Below are 17,789 nucleotides of genomic sequence, written 5' to 3' on the forward strand. Positions count from 1 at the left end.
TTTAGCTGTTTCATGTATATTTTTCTTTTTTTTTTCAGTGCCATGATGAAGTGTTATTCCAGAAGCTACAACTCCTTGTCTTAAGCTTCTAGTTGAACAGTGCCTCTAACCAACAGCTAAATAGCATTATCTGGCCAATGATAAATTAAACTGTCATCACACTTCTTTCAACCTTAAAATCTGAACTGCTGAAATAAAGTTAAAACCAATGATATATGATAGTTTAAGTATTTGATTTTTGTGGATGCGTCGTCAGCAGTTTTTCTGAAGTCATTGCAGGTGTTTGGGCATCAAACTCATGGCCAAATCTTAGGCAGCAGTAAGTGTACCTTGGTGTATTTGTAAACTACACAATGAATGGTTTCTGCCAAATGTATTAGAACATACTTTATACTATAATTAAAAATGCTGTGTATTTCAAACAATGTTATTTTCTCATATTTAAGAGTGGGACACTTTTATTGTTGGCCCACTACTGATACCAAAGCTGCCATATGTGGTTTAGTCCCAAAGTTCAGTTACAGTGTTGATATCTGTAAGCAGTTTACATGTTCAGCTTGTGGTTTACATAACGTATATTATAATAAACTAAATTACATATTGTAGTAGCACAGTGAGTTCACTTAAAAATAATATATGAAACAATCTCAGCAGTAAGGTGAAATGTTGTGAAAATAAGTGTATGTCTGAGGTTAGAAAGTGGTTGAGGTTCCATACGGAACACAGAAGTGGAAATGTCCTCTTGCTTAGTGCTGAGGATAGAGTTCATTTAGTAGTAATTTTTTATTCAAGCAACCCCCAGGTATTATTTTATTATACTTTGTATGTTCTTCACCCACTTTATAGATGGGTGGTGAATTGTACGTAAAAGGTTGAAAATGTGAAATTCTAAGGTTAATTTACCTTTTTGTTATGAGCAGTTGATACAAGATGTATAGGAAAAGCCAGTTTTCATTCCAACTATTTAATTTATTTTTACCATTTCTGAAAGGGATTATTTACATATTTATTAAATAAAAACAAATGCATTTGGCATTTCCACAACAGGTAGAGATGTCGCCTCAAAGTTTCTGTTATACTACTTCTACTCTCTGCTGGGTGTTTTTTTTTTTTTTGGTCTGCTGTTATAATCTTCTAACTTCAAAGATTTACATGGATTCCTTCTTGTGATTCCAGGTTCCTCTCACAGTCCAAATACATGCAGTTTAATTAGTAACTACAAACTATTATGAGTTTGTGTGAATGTACCCAGTGATAGACTGGCCTCCTTGTGCAGGAAAAGCTTCCTGCATTGTGCCAATTACTGCAGTGTTATAGTATGCCTCCCTATGACTTCATAATGGAAAAAACACAAGTTTGGAAAATTGATCAATATATAAAGCTATCACTTTAGAAACATCAAGACCAAGGATTGATAAGTTGCATTTTGATAGTACCATTGAAATACTGAGTCAAATTAACATAGTTGTACATTTTCTTAGAATGTAGGGCTGCCAGAATATCTCTGATGATCTGGGATTTGTTACCCTAAAGCAATTGAACTTAGCAATTAACAAAGAGTTTCCAATGTGTTTAAGTAATGTACAAGCTACATTTTTGAGCATTTCCCAACACAGTTCTTAACTGGCCATTTTATGAGTGAGTATAAAGTACTGCTTTGTTAACTCAGTCCCTAATGTCATCTACAAAATAAGCATCATTGGTCAATTGAAAAACATTCAATTGACAGTACCTTAATTATAATATTGCTGGAAAGAAATGAACTTGTGAAATGCATATGAATTAAACATAAAATCATAACATAATGAACAATTATGACCAATCATTTAAATAAACACAAAACTGTGCATCTATGGCATCTAATTATAATGCTGAGGAAATGACATGGTATAAAACACCACCACACTATTTTAAATAAGAACTTGTTTTCCATTTACCTTTGTACTTAAACCTTGTGTTACATTGGCCTGCAGGTTTGCTGTTGTGGTGTGTTGCATGTTTCTGCGGCCGCTGTATGAGAGTTAATTATACGTATACACAAGTATGCACACAAGGATACCAGCTACCACCTAATAGCTGGCCACCACTATGGCTCACCGTTTCTTGTTTCTGACACATCGACAAACTGGCTCAGATGAGGGCATCATGGGTAGCCCTGGATACTTTACCACAAATTTTAATAAAAAAAGTTCTTAGTCATTGCAAAATCAGCAATTTGTTCAATGCAGATAACCAATTTGACAGATGTAGCTAAGCTCAAAGAGGGCTAAAGTATAAATGAGCATCGGTAAAAACAAAAAAAAAAACCCTAAATTCATTTAAATAACGTGTGTTGGATTCCTGAGGTGGTGGTCAGTGACACTGGCGTAAGACTCAAACAATATTATTCTGGATAGGTTTTCTTTATTGTAACCATACTACAGTATCTTTCTCCAAACATACCAACACCCCATTCCTGTCCTTCTCTCTTCTTACTCCCCATAGACAACTGGAACACATAAAACATCTCCATCAAAATAAAGCTTAGTGCAATCTCAGAACATAGATTCTTCAAAATATTTCAAGAGCATAGACATTTGATCAACTTACAAATGTGTAATTATTAGTAGTCTAAATTATTTATGTTAACAATTTTTAAAATATAATCCTACAAATGCATTCCAACATGAAATTAAATTAATCTTATAAGTAAATCTTAGTGCTTAGAACTGTCATGACATGAATTTAATTATTTTGTATCTGTCATCACAGATGGCATAAAATGTAGCCAGTTTAAGTACCGATTAGCCATTAATGTGTGGGCTGGTAAAAATGGAGATTATGAAGGATTTAAAATGCTGCTTCCTTATTTATGATGTATTTTGAGAAACAGTTGTAAATCAACTATCAAGCATACGTTGGAATTGACAATGTTCTTAGTGTTAAGTGAAAAGTACCCTTATTGTGTATGCAGAGTAATCCTGTTTTTCTAGTTTTTCACCTAAAATATTAACATTGGTCATGAATAAATATGAAAATGTAAAGTATATTTTTGGTGTACATTTTTATTTGGTTAATTCACGACACACAAATTGGGAATTATTGTGACAGGAATGCTATCTGTTTGATTTGATGTGATATTTTAGTATAGTATTATTAAACTTCAGAAATCTGCTGGGACATTAGATATTTACCGATGATGGAGAATCCTCATGTACAGTATATACGGGTGGAGATTTTAAAATTGGACCATTCCTCCATCCATTTTCCATAATTTATTGTGTCATGTAGAGCCAGAACATAGTCTGGTGGTAGCACTGAGTGCCAAGTGGGAACCAATTCAGACATGGCGTAAACTGGCAATTTCTACATAAACAGTGCCTCTGCCATGAATTTAATCATCACAATAAGACCTGCAGCAGTCGTAACCACTGTATGCAACATGTTGCATGCTTATTTTGCCATAGTAAACAAATATGTTGTTTTCCTAAGATACCTGCCATTCTTGATCTGGCCTCTATAGTTTTTTAGAGTTATTAATGTCAAGTGTACAGAGTACAGTGAAATTCTTACACATATATGCTAATCAGCATGCAACATGTTGCCACACTCTGGTTCCATGATTAGTGAGTCGTCGGGTGCATATTAATAATCAAATTACTGTCAAGTTCAGGTTCATGGCAAACATTATTATTTCTGAAAAGAAAATTCACGTACACACACCTGATGAAGAGCTACACAGTATAACCAAAACATTGTGTCTTGAACTTTCCCTTCTATTTTTTCCAGTGTGAAAAAGTTTTTACCTATTAGTCAAGTGCATTATTTTTAAGCAACAAAAGACTTCAGATGGAAAATGAAGTAATAAAACAAGAAAAATACTAACTTATATAATATGCCCATTACAGTTCTTGATAAGCTACACTTTACAATTAAACAGCTTAGGTACAATTGATCTCATTATTGTTATTCTATATTTTAGAATTGCCTGTCAAATTGTTGAAATATAATTTACAGTGCAGAGGATAAGGACGGCAATTAAAGATTTGCTTTAGCTTTTTTAGGACAACATCCAGCTATTTATAACAGCCAAAAAACAAGCACATTTTAAAGAAATATATGAATTGGCTTCATGATCTTGACAAATATACAGCAGTATTCTTAAATAACTGAGCAAATTCTGTATCTTTTAAAGTAATCATTTATAAAATAAAATAACATTCTGAAATCTGCTTAATCCAATTCAGTGTTTCTAAACGGTTGGAGGTTCCAATCCTGACATTATGGGCAAAAGTAGGAGCCAATCTATGGTGATATGCCAGTCCATCACAGAACAATTGACATTTATTTTTCTAATTATGTCGATTTATTGATGTCACTAGTTTTAGGATTTTTAAATTATGTACAATTAGCCAGTATACATAAACCTAATTTCTTTTCTTTGTACCATAGTATTTTTCTCTCTTCAAATACAATCTTAATAAATATTCATACTTCCATTTTCTTACTTTTAACTAGTTTAGGATGCGTACTCTGGCAGAACTGGGTTTATCATGGGCATCAACCCTTGATGGGTTCCCTTTATTAGTAAACATCCTGTCTGGAATATAATGAAATATAGCTTTCACTCAATAATGCCTTTACCTGCCACACACACACACACACACACCAATAATAGCCACCAGATCTTAAATAATCAGAACACGCTTGTTCCATCCATTGATTTTAAAAAGTGACATTTTGACAGCTGCAAATGATCTGATTATATATTCCCTTCTGTTGTTCTTTATCAAACCCAAACGCAAGGAACACTTCATCTGTTGTTATTTATGCAGTAACTTTTTTCAACACATACTGTACATGGACACATTGTTTTATTATTTATCAATTATACTTTTGGGACACCTTTAAACATTATCAAATGCAGCCTGATGGAAATGCATTGAAATAAATGCTTTTATGAGTAAAATAAAATATTTCAGGAATTTTTAAGTGTTAAGAAAAGTACTGAGCGGAAGGGTGGCAGTGTTTTTTTTTTTAATCATCTGTGCCAAATATGGCCAGTAGGTGGCATATTTCCTTCATTTTTACAGATTAGGAATTGTATTTGCTATTGTAATAAACTAATTTAGTTGGTTAATATTAGCTTTAAAATATTATTTGACATATTTAATAAAAAGGAATCAACTACAAATTATCCCATGTTACTCTTATTGATTGGTTGTGATTATTTTAGTTTCTAGTAAGAGACGTTTAAATTACTAAAGAATTTTTAATTCGCTTTGAAGTGTCATAGCATACAGCATAAGGTTACATTAAGTGGTAACCTCACAAAGATAAGCAGCTTGAAAATTGATGGTTATAAATGCATGCTTTAATATATTTATTATTAAAACGATTATATATATCATAAACATAAAATTTGGTTATAACATCTAATATTTCGTTTGCAGTGAATTTGATAAGCAGTCTTGTTTGAGTTTTCTCTACCCGTTAAGTAATAGTAAAATAAAATGCAATGTGTAAGCACAACAGACACCCAAGTTTAAAAAAAAACAAAAAAAACAAAAGACGATTTCCAGTTTCTTAACATGTGTAACATTGCTAATGTGAAAGGGGTTATGTAAAGTAAAGAATGACAGGACCAACATATTCTCTTAAAGACATTATAGCATTTAAACAAAGGAGCACGCCACATTGTTAAACATGTACAACATTTTACAGTTTGACATTGTGAATAAAATGGACAGATGACCGATAAAGGCTTTTACATAGCTCCCAGTAGAAGTTAGTTTTACCCGTGGTCCATATACTTTCATCGTTAACTAAACTACGAAGTATTGCAACATGTCGGGGACTGGGTTTAAGTGTTTCATATACATTTGTTTCTAAATAAAATGTAAATTACATTTGTGAATAAAACATCGAAATAAAATGAGACTCAGAATTAGAATGAGATGAAAACGGTTTCTATTATTAATTATTGAAAGAATAATATCTGATTTTGTTTATTATTTACACTTTATTCAGTTTTCACAAAATGAAACATTATCAATTTAAATCAAAACACAACAATAAAATACTATATGGGTCATATTAATTAAAAAATGAAATCAGCTAGTATAGGGGTCGACTCGTTCTAGTCGAGGTGACAAACTGAATAATGAATCTAAAGACTCTAATAGTTGTGCACCATTTCTTCCTGCTACAACAAACCACAAGTGACAGTTGTATATTTACATTAATTAGCCTAAAGCTGCACTTCATCAACGTCTAACAGCAGATCTTCATAGAGCAGGCAGGAGGGGGAAGCGTGAGAAGATGAGATGTTTTCAGTAAAAAATCTTTTATTTTACCCATTTATTCAAAACTTAATTTAATACCTGTCGAAATCAGATTCTTCATTTACAACAAAATAATAATTGTTTACTACAGTTAATTTATCATTTAATTTGTTTATCATTATTTATTTACTTATTCATCATTTATTGTTATTTTTTATTTGCTGTTTGTTTGCATTCAACGGATTTCACCACATGCGTATAGACTTACTAAATTGCATCCGAGGGAAATTAAAGTTTAAAGCTTATACAGTTTAAGGAGGTGACGGTTAATTAAACTTTGACCTCTTCAGACAGAACGTAAACTTTATTTGTCTTGAGCATTTCGATTCGCGTGTGCTGACAGTGATTGTTTAACTTGTAACTGGATATTGCAATTTGTTTATTAAACACTGCAACACCTTTAATGCAAATAGATAGATAGATAGATAGATAGATAGATAGATAGATAGATAGATAGATAGATAGATAGATAGATAGATCAAAGTCACCATAAATGTAAGAGTTATCAGAAACGTCGCATATTAAATAATGCAAGTTATTGTTTAATCCATAATTTTAATTTATAAATAAACACGTGTTAAAATGTACTTTATGCAACAACAAATTATAACAATAATGTTAACAATACAGTATGTCGTTTGTTAAAAGTGTGCTTTAAGGATGTTAAAGACAAAGCTATTCTAAATGAATAATTTCTTAATAGTAAAGGTATGGACTATTATTATACAATTTAAATATTTATATAGTTTCTCTTGAGGGCGCACTAAAATATAAACTGGGTTTCACGATTGCTTAATGCTTTTAATGTAATTCAACTACGGTGTGTTCATCTCGATGGAAACAATCGAAACAAAAGTCAAACTTAAAAATAATAAACCTCGCGAGGAGGAAAAAAACTAATTCACGTCCTGTTGTCTTTCCGAAATAGTAATATCGTAATTGAATGCTGATGGATATGTTTAGTTAAATAAGTCCAGTTTGTTTATTACTGTTATTTATAAAACGCTCTGGTTTCAACTGAACGTTCCCCCAAGTTGCCCTTTTCAAACCTTACAGAAAGAGAATGGTAGTTGGTGTTCTTGCGTTTTTTGGACGGAGTATCGGACTTTTTTTAAAAGTTGAACTTTTTTTTTTTTTGGTTTGGGGGCCGGCTGCAGAATGCGCATGCGCGCTAGTATGGGCTTTGCGGCAATAAGGAGGCACAGTAAAAAGCAGAAAGTTCAGACCAGAGGGTGAGACTTCTTACTTAAGGGACGGCAATAGATAATACCCAAACTGCATTAAGCCGAACTCGACTTTCATTTTTTGAAGATCCTACTTTTTATTTTCTTTGAGATTAATATTCACGAATGCCGACAACAGCGTGTGTATTTCCCAACATCTCGGCAGAAAACTGCAGATTTCTTTTATCAAACCCTTGCGAGAAAACCACCAAATTTACACCGCTGGACGATCTGGCCATACAAGGTAAACGCATATAATCAAATAAGCATATCTTTGTGCATATTTCTGTGTATACATATTTGTAGAGTTTAGTTTTTTTTGTACAGAGCAAAGTTCGCTAAAGTAATCTGAACTATCAAATGGAGAGCGCACTCCGTCTCTTATCAGTACGTAACAGATAACAAACGCATGCAGATTAAATGACTCAATTCAAACAAGGTATAACATGCAGTACGAAAGTTATATTCATTTATCCACTTTTGTAATGTTTTTGCGGTGTCTTCCTCATAACAGGAAATGTTATACAAATATGTGGAGTTCAGATACGCAACAGGTGTGTTTCTTCCGCTAACTAATGGCAGCAAATTGTATTATGTGGTGGAATACTTCAATTGTTAAATAGTACTGAGGGAGGTTATATTTATTTACGAAGATTAATAATAAATATAATGCCCCGATATTTTTTGCTTTATTTAGTCGTGCTGAGTGGAATCGGGTTAAGACTTTGATGAGATGCAACACTGCTTCGCCCGGGCAGTTCTAAGTTTCCAACGCACGCTACTCTCTTACATGCGGACTCTTACACTGATGAACATCTGGTAGGTCCCTTGTAGGATGGAGTGTATATTTAAGGAAGACATAACTAGTGAAGTGATCTGTCAACCACCCGTAAATTTTCAGTTGAGATGAGAAACAATATTTGGCGAATATAATTAAAATCTAAATAATTTTGAACGCGAGGTGTAAATCAATTTAATTTACACCCATAAAGTAGACAGCATTCATAGAAACGTATTTATGATTAGTGAATAAAGACTCTTTTATTTACTTTTTGAGTGATTTGTTAGCATGGAGAATGGATGGCAGGCTATATTTTGGCATGAATATCTGCATGTTGTATGCATGCAATAAAACTGAGGAATACAAGATGAGCAAATTCATACCAATGTACTTGGTGGACCCCAGTGATAGCAGAACATAGGGCTGCAATAAAATAATTGGTAGATCTTTTGCGCTGCTTGATTTTGTAGTTTCACGTTTAAAAGGCTATTGCTCACAGGCAATGGGTGTTTTCAGATGTAAGTTGTTTGATTGGCAGCATGATTCTTTAATTGAAAGCCCTTTTTAACCGATTATTAAGTTTCACATGCTGTGCTGGATCCTGTAAATGATTGCCTAGTCTTCGTAAAGTATATTTCTCCAACATTACATTAAGACGTACAATTAAAAAGTGTGTGTCTATGTGACAGATGAAAGTCAACAACATCAATGTATGGCATACAGTAAAACTCTTCTGTGCAATATTACGTCATGCTTGTGTTCCTACTAGACGTGCATTGATGTTTACGTAGTTGCTTGTGTTTGGGCAACCTTTAAAAGGGCAGTTTTGCCTTTCTTTCGTATACAACCTTTTGTGTTCTACTAGTGAGAAATTGCTGATAAAAGGCTTTATGCAGCTGTGCAGAGTAGGGTTTTTTTTTTCGAAAAGTGTTAACTCTGATTTGGCTCAGATTGTCAGCGGACGATGTTGAAATAAGTGAATTAAAATAAGTAAGAGCTTGAAAGGTAACGTGGGAAATTACTTTGCCGTAAGAGTTACTTAAGCGTGGACGCTGTAGTTCCAGCTGCCCAAAGTACTATCTGTCTTGATTTCTGCTTAAATATTAACACTGTGTGATACTTTCTATCCCGAAAAGCTTGCATCTGCACTGGTGCATTGGACAAAGCAAAGCAGCACACTGCTGAATGAACTGAACCGCGAATGTACTGCATTCTCAGATAATCATAAATTCAGCCAACAATTCCCTATATATTTAGCATTTTCTCGAGTTTAATAACTGAATTAAACGAAATTTTAGAAACGGTTAGGTTAATTACCCCATGTATATGTGTATCATTATTTGTATGTTTAAACCCGGAATTGTGTGTGGATGTACTAGTTAACCCGTCCAAATGCTTTGATCCTGACGCTATCAGGACTGGCTTTACAACCCTGCTCCCATAAAAACACAGATCCAGGAAACTGAAAGGATCTTTTTTTTTTCTTCTTTTACAGAGATTACAAAGTGAAGTATGTGTAACGCCAAAAACCTATTTATATATTCATCTGTTTTCTTAATCCGCAGTATTCAGTCACGAGAAACCGGAATCCGTCCTGGCAGTGCAGGGCGCAAGGCAAGAAGCAACCAAGCCTGCTGATGAATTGATTCGAGTTTTAAATGCCTAAATTACATTGTAAAACGATATAATCATACAGTAACAAATGGAAAATAATTCGCATACTTCAGCTAATAATAATTTCTAAGTTCACATCGTCTTGACACCTCCGATTGTTGTCTAAAGGCCAGTCAAGATTTTGAAATGCAGAACCAAAAGGTTAAGTCTAGACAAGTACAAAACTGTTAACGGTTGTCCCACTTGGAAATGTGGGTTTATTTAAGTTGCAAGCAAGAGACCTGCTCTCCATTGCTCACCGAGTGTCTTTGTCTTATTTAATTGATCTGAATAAACATTCTCGATTCAGTTAAAATGAATGCAAAGACTTCAGTATTGCTGTCAATTAGGCCATATCATCGTATCTGCACTGATCAACAATCAACAAAACTGCTTGGTTTCGTTTGCGAGTGCAGTAATCTTTGACCTAAAAAAAAATCCATCGGCTAAATTAAATCCGTACGTATACGAAACAACACGTGCCAAGGTCACCTGATATTGTTGTCTGTGTTTAATTAAATCTTAAAATAACGATGGAGCTTTATTTCCACAGCAGAGCAAAGGAGGACAGTAACTGAAAATTCTAGAAATAGTAACATGTTAGTATTTTATTTCAGTAAATGGTTAATCGGCAGGGAATGTACATAAGATTAAGTGACATTTTGCCAGTTTATGTTCAAAGTAAAATGTTAAGGGATGGCAGGACGGTTAACAATAATGCAAGACTTCTTCAAATCATTCAAGTGCCATTCCAGTACAATGTTGCGCGATCCATCATCAAATAAGTAATACTCCAGGACTGGCATAGTTTTACTGAAACTTTTTTTCTTCAAGAAAACAATTTTAGAAGAAAATACTAACACACCCGTGGCCTGAGATGAACTGTTGCCCCGTCCAGACTTGGTTCCTGCCTTACGCCTGATGCCATCGAGAGTTTATATTAGGTAGATTCTGTAAATGAATGGGTAGATTAATTTATCTGTACATTTTAGTAATATCAATCTGTACTATTTACGTTTTGGACTAACAATTGTACTGAAATGTATTTTTACAGTTCAGCTTGATATAACAATTCTACATAACAGCTTTCCATGACAACACTGATAGGCGAATACAGTACTAGTTGTTTTAAAAAGTTGTTAATTTAAAGGTTTTGAACTCCACTTGTTTCACATGTTCAATGTCCATTTATAGTCACTGACATATTTCTACTAATCCAGCTGAGCCTTATTTTTTATTTTATTTTGGCATTTTCTGAAATGTGGGGATTTCAACTGTTATAGATGTATGCCTGTAGTCTTCATTGACTATGTATATACTGTATGCGTGAATGAAAGAGAAATAATTCGTTATTGATGAATACAGGAAACAAATCTGAAACAAAGATACATATTGGATATGTGCGCTAATGTTGTTTCTTGAGCTCTCCAGAATTATCTATCAATCTATTCAGTGAAAATCGTTACGGTATAATTGCTTGAAGTTCAAGTTGGCTTATTATAGTCTTGCCAGATGTGTCGACCGATTACTATACTTTTTTTTTCTTCTTACCTTTTGCGATATTTGATTCGTAATGACTGGCGTAGCTGAGAGATAGTAATCTGTACAATTGAACAAAACCATTGCGCGAGATCAAGAGCGCTGATAAATCATAGCCTTACAACGTAATCCCCGCAGCCTTTCATCACCTTTACCTTTGACAAATTTGTGGGAAACAAAGCTGCCCTGAGCTTCATTCGTTTTGGCGTTTGGAGGACAAAATGCGGATTCTGGTGTGAGTTTTCTTACCAGCACACATGTAAAATCTCACCAATTAGCAAACAACATCTTGGCTAAATGTCACAACGTTTTCTCCGGGTCACCTGTGAAGGAATTCCATCAGATGTCTCCTAATTCACTTTTGTTTTCTCATTCAATTTGCTTCAAAGTTTTAGAGGCCAGTATTAAGAGAGTGACGCCGAGCTGGGCATTTTAATACTGAGGTTGCATGAGCGTATTTACTGTGATCGAGGAAAGGGAGTAAAAGCTACACGTGAGAAGTGCCTCCTCCTCGCTTTAAGCTTACCTTTAAATTAAACGCCAGTGCTGATTGCTACAAATTAAATGCGTTTTGAGGTATCCCTTTTATTGGGCATGCCCTTCTATGCTTTAAATTTCAAGATAACACGCTGAAGTGTTTTTTTTTTCCCTTCCCTCCTATCATTTTGCGGTTTCACGTGTGTATGTTGCTTTTTATTGGACTTCAGCGAATTAAAGCAAATGACCCAAGTAAGTATAAGGCAATTACTTCTGCATCGCGATCAGAAACTTGAACTCCCAGGGGGATCTTAAAGCTTCAACATTTCTAATTAGTGGTGTCTAACTTCGTTTTGGGGGGAAAAATAAATAAATAAAAGAATACAAGAAATCTGGTGTCCTGAAAGTTAAGCAGGTGTTCCACAGATGAAGAGTGTTAACACTTTGAATTAACTTCACTCCAAAAACTGAACAAAGGTTTTACAGGTATACAACACACGCGGTTGTCCTATAAATGTTTACATAGTTTCTGTGGATCTAATGCATTTTGAAAAGTATATTTTTACTGGACTATTCCTTGGTTTAATGTGCACAAATGAAAGGGATACCAATGCATGCCCGGACTGGAAACGAGCATAACAGGGTGTAATTGCACTGCATCCTAGACTTTAGTAGGACCCAGATGACGGACCTACAAAGAACAGATATATCCCTTTGAAAACCCTGGGTTCTTGCCAAGTGTGACTGTTCTAATGTTGTAAATAAATAAGTAAATAAATAAAAAAAATACCCTTAAACAACCACTAGAAAAAACTGTAAATGATATGGAACAGAGGAGGGTCAGGGAAAGATGTACTCTTGCACCAGGGCCCGAGAGGTACAGGAGTTTCATTACTTTTCTCAATAGATTACTTTTACTTTGTGCAAATTTTGGTTGCCAGCAGGCACCATCAGATCCTTAGACGATGGTTGGATTTTTCTTTTTCTTATAAGTTGCATATCCACATGTATTTATTTAACAGTAAGTTGTTTAACCTAAGGTGTGATCCACAGTTTAGTGCTTGAGGTTTTCAAAAACTAAAAAAAAACTACTAAAATGATATAAAAACAGACGTGTTGGCTCCTCTGTGACAGCACAACTGTTTGATTATTCTGAGACACACCATGGTTGATGTTAAACATTGATTTTGTAAACCTGCTACATTCCCCTAAGGTAAAGCTAGATTGAGACAAAGAACCATTTTGTCCATTGTGTGCCATTATCAAAACCTGATTAAACATTTCTGAAAGGTATTTATGATTCTGAATGGTTCTATTCTATTGTACCTGCTTGAAATTGCCTGGAGCACATTTCTTTTTGAATTCAAAAACACCTACATAGACAAGCATTTAGCAGCTTTTGTGAATCCTCAGTTTTTTTTTTTTTTTGCTAAAGGCTGTAGCCATCAAAAAATACTGAATGCAAATCTTCTAAAATGTTTAACACTTAAACAACAAAAAATCACACCGAAAATCATTTTTACGTTTGTGTACTGTAGGTGTCAAAGAGTTGTTGCATTTCATTTCAACTAAAGTGGCTATTGAGAATAGTCATTACTTGGGTTATTAATGCCAGGTTTTGTTTATTGTATTGTGTATTTCTTGAAGAATCATCAGCCATTGCTTGGAAGTATGCTTCTGCTATGAAAGCACTTAAAACATTTTGTCACCGGTTCTTTTGTTATATTTTTGCTTTAGGTGATAATATTAAAAACGCACACATAAAACAATATTATACTATATACATATTTCAGTTTAAAGCTACATGGATAGTCAAAGACTATTCTCTTCGACACACTACACATGAAATAAATGAATTTATTTTTAAAAAGTACACTGTGTTATTACTCTTACACACATAGCCAAGCTAACATAATTAACAAACACATGCTGGAGGAATGCTAAATATTGCAAAATGAAAGTACTATCAAGAATAATGCTGAGAAAACTGTAATACTATAATTCAACTTCAGTCACAATGCTGAGCGGTTTTCGTTCAAATACGTCAATGTTATCCATCCACCCATCCATTTTCAAACCCATGTATCCTGAGCAAGGTCACGGGGAAGAGGGAGTCTAAAAAATACTTAAAAAAAATGAAGTTTAATGCTTTTAGTAACTACAGTACATTTAAGGATCTCAGTTTTAATTCAATTCACATTAATAAGCAAATACTATTTTTCTTATATGTTTACAGTTACAACATCTTTCATATCAGGTAGCATCCCAAAGTGCCATCTCTGTAAGTTCATTTTGACAAAATAAAATACTTCGGCCATTTGAACAGAGGTGTATAACAGGTTATTATGGGATCTCACAGAAAATCAAATGTTTAATATCAATTTGAAGTTCTACTAGCTTGCTCCTAATGTACTTCTGCTACCAGATATCCATTCATGTGTTTTAGTAGGAACAATGCAAATGTGAATGGCAGATTTTCCTGGCCTGTTACTGTCAACATGTGGTCATTAAGAATGTGAAACAATTTACTTTTGAAAAAAAAGAACAACATACATTAATTTTTTTACATGTTATAAATATATATATATATTTGTTTTAATCTATTTTCAGAGGGCTCCTCTAGTCTACCAAGTCCCTCCTTGTGTGAATCAACATTAGTGACAATGGGGAGCAAGACCTTGCCAGCACCTGTTCCAATACATCCATCTTTACAGCTGGCAAACTACTCTCTCTTACAAGCCTCCAGTGGGTTTCAGCTACCATCGGATCACTTGCCAAGTGTATATGGCTTTAGTGCCCTTCATGCTGTTCATCTTCACCAGTGGACCTTGGGATATCCTCCAGTAGCTTTACCCCGTTCCAGCTTTTCCAAAATACCTGCACTCATTGATGGCAGATTTCAGTTACCTGCCATTCCAGTTTTCCCGCACATCCTTCCTCCAAAGCATGACCTTACCAGTCTACCAGCTAAAGTTAAGCCGAGATTTGACTTTGCTAATCTTGCAGTAGCAGCCACTCAAGAAGACCATTTGAAAGCAGAGGATCTGAGCACTCCACCTTCCATCAGTGCTCTGTTGGACGCCACCAAACTGTCACCAGAAAGAAAGCCAAGCAGAGGAAGGTTGCCCTCAAAAACCAAGAAGGAGTTTGTGTGCAAATTCTGTGGAAGACACTTTACCAAGTCCTATAATCTTTTAATTCATGAGCGAACCCATACAGATGAGAGGCCCTACACGTGTGATATTTGTCATAAAGCTTTTAGGAGGCAAGACCATCTCAGAGATCACAGGTAACAGTATTGAATGCTATTTGTGACGTATTGCTTTGAAATGGATAAATTAAACTAGTAAAGAAAACACTATTCCATTTCTTTAAAGTATATACCTTTTGACAGCAGTTTGATATGGATCAGTTATTTTCATTGAGCTTGATATGGGTCAGTGTGGTTGTTGGTTTTACAAACAGCACTGCGTCCTGTCATTCATAAAAGAACATACTGAAAATGCCAGCAGGTTATATTAGAAGAGGCCTGAGTTGCCTCGAAAGCTTGCATATTGTAATCTTTTTAGTTAGCCAACAAAAAGTGTCATTTTGCTTGACTTCTCACTATTAGCAACAATAAAAGATTTCAGGATACAGTTCTTGCAAGTGTAGCTTCAGTGTATATTGCTTTAAAATCACTGTAGGACCCTTAACGAATGTTGGAGAGATAATTTTTTTGTTTGTATTGCATCTATTTCCAAATATTCTACTGTTAGTTGTTAAAAAGGTTAATACTATCTTAAACAAATCTTGAGCTAGCTGGTCAATAGCCTATCATGCTTTATAAATGTGATGTGCTCAGGATTTTATCTTTATATATATGTATATATATAATTAAATAATAAACTAGTTACCTATTGGTTTTGGCTATGTGGGAGTCAAGTACCATGAAACCTAATCCACTTCTGAATCTCTTTTTCCTGGCACAGGTATATTCATTCAAAGGAAAAACCTTTCAAGTGTCAAGAATGTGGAAAAGGATTTTGTCAGTCGAGGACATTGGCCGTCCACAAGACACTGCACATGCAAGTCAAGGAGCTGAAGCCTTCAAAGATAAAGTGTTAGGACAGTTTCTGTTAACTGTGAAAATAAGACTATGAGGTGTGCACTGGAACAAAAAATAACTTTGTGCAACTGCACCGATAAAAGTCATGAGTCTTTGCATTACGGTGCAAGAAGAACATATCTGCCACAGTCTTAATTCAGACGTGCAAGAAAGCCTCCCATAATACAGCCGTTAAAGTGCAGAAAAGTGATTACGAACGACGCAGAAAAGCAATCATTTATCTCTGGACTTATGAGTAACGCAATGGCAAATCCTGGACTTATGCTTGAGAGCCTGGATAAAAAGATTGCTGGTGCCTAAGATAAAGGTTATTTTAAAACCTTATAACTTCATTTAACAGAGATGGAAAATATATGAACCGTATCGGTCTGGAGTACTGGGCTGCAGCTGTATGCAGTCATCAGAATACATGCCTGGAATGCAGTATTTTTTCCTCTGGTCCTTCCATGCGCTGTGGAAATAAGCTTAACTTATCCAATTCTGTAATTTTCTGACAACAAAGCCATTTGTGGCTGAAAATGCTATACATCTCAACTTTAAAGAATTGTTAAAACATTTGGTAGCCAAAATAATATGTCTATGAGTTACATTCCAATGTGTGTATTTTTGTACAGTTTTTAATGACTATATTTTGGCACTTTATGCTGGTTATTAAATATTTACTTATATCACTGGATCTCTTAAAATAAATTTTTAAATAAACAGTCATTTTTTAGACTCATAAGATATGGGTGGTTGGTAATACTCTAGTTTAATCCCTAAGATATGCAAGAGAAAGGTATAAAGGTATCCTCATTCGTGATTTCATATATACTGTAATATCAAGAAGGAAATTTCTTTTAGTATTACTTAGTATAGCATAGCAATAAACTCCCTGGGTGATTTTTAAAAGTGGAATCCCCCTTCACTGAGAATTATAAGCACACAAACATTTCCTTTTTTTTTCATGATTTCCCTCAAAAGGACAGTAAAGCAAATTTGTCTGAAGAAATAAGGATTTTGTTTATCCAAACCAGTATTTAGTTATTTCTCAATTAATGCTTTGTGTGAAGCCCAGGGATACAGTGATTAAAACAGTTGTCTTCCCAGGCCTTATACCTTCGTTTCATGCTCACCTTCATTTTCTGCAAGTATTCTGATTTCCTCTATGTTATAATAATTGAAGCACAATATTTTTAAGTATTAAGAAAATAACATATGGGTTAACCATGTCTACTATAATCTTCTTTTTTTGCCTAGTGATGATTCTGGAGACTCTTTAAATAGGATTACGTTGTAAACGTTTCATCTAAAAAAACGATTGTACTGCCAATACTGTACTGTATATTAGCTATAGTTTTAGACTTTTTGGTTATAAAGAACAGCAGCAAGGTGGTGCTTGTTGCTCTCCTTCATAAACGGAAAGCATCAAGTAGTGATTAGTGCTTCTGCCTCACAAATCCAGTGTCCCGTGGTCAAATGCTAGACTTGGTCATTCATTTGATGGGGTATATACAGTATATATCAATTTAGATAGATACAAAAAGAAAGAAATATTAAGTGAAATATTACCTATTTTTCAAGCCTGCTCAATCCCTAAAAGAGTTGTCAACTGGAAGATTGAGTTATGTTATTTCTCAGTTAATGCTTTGTGTGAGGCCCAGGGATACAGTGATTAATACAGTTGCCTTCCCAGGCCTTATACC

At 34.4% G+C, this 17,789-nt stretch overlaps 1 protein-coding gene across 1 annotated transcript; it reads left to right on the plus strand.

The window, feature by feature from the left end:
* The first annotated feature begins 7,525 nt into the window (after positions 1-7,525).
* osr1 (odd-skipped related transcription factor 1) lies at positions 7,526-16,808 on the plus strand. The gene is made up of 3 exons (XM_028797412.2): positions 7,526-7,790; positions 14,607-15,285; positions 15,968-16,808. The coding sequence occupies exons 1-3, from the start codon at positions 7,673-7,675 to the stop codon at positions 16,101-16,103; spliced, it is 933 nt and encodes a 310-aa protein (XP_028653245.1). The 5' UTR covers positions 7,526-7,672; the 3' UTR covers positions 16,104-16,808.
* The last annotated feature ends 981 nt before the right edge of the window (positions 16,809-17,789 follow it).

Source organism: Erpetoichthys calabaricus, chromosome 3 (assembly GCF_900747795.2).
Source record: "Erpetoichthys calabaricus chromosome 3, fErpCal1.3, whole genome shotgun sequence".
NCBI classification, from domain to species: domain Eukaryota; kingdom Metazoa; phylum Chordata; class Cladistia; order Polypteriformes; family Polypteridae; genus Erpetoichthys; species Erpetoichthys calabaricus.

Coding starts and splice junctions, on each gene's coding strand:
- osr1 (XM_028797412.2), top strand. CDS start 7,673: ATGCCGACAACAGCGTGTGTATTTCCCAACATCTCGGCAGAAAACTGC. Junction 7,791..14,606: donor GGACGATCTGGCCATACAAG/GTAAACGCATAT, acceptor ATCTATTTTCAG/AGGGCTCCTCTAGTCTACCA. Junction 15,286..15,967: donor GACCATCTCAGAGATCACAG/GTAACAGTATTG, acceptor TTCCTGGCACAG/GTATATTCATTCAAAGGAAA.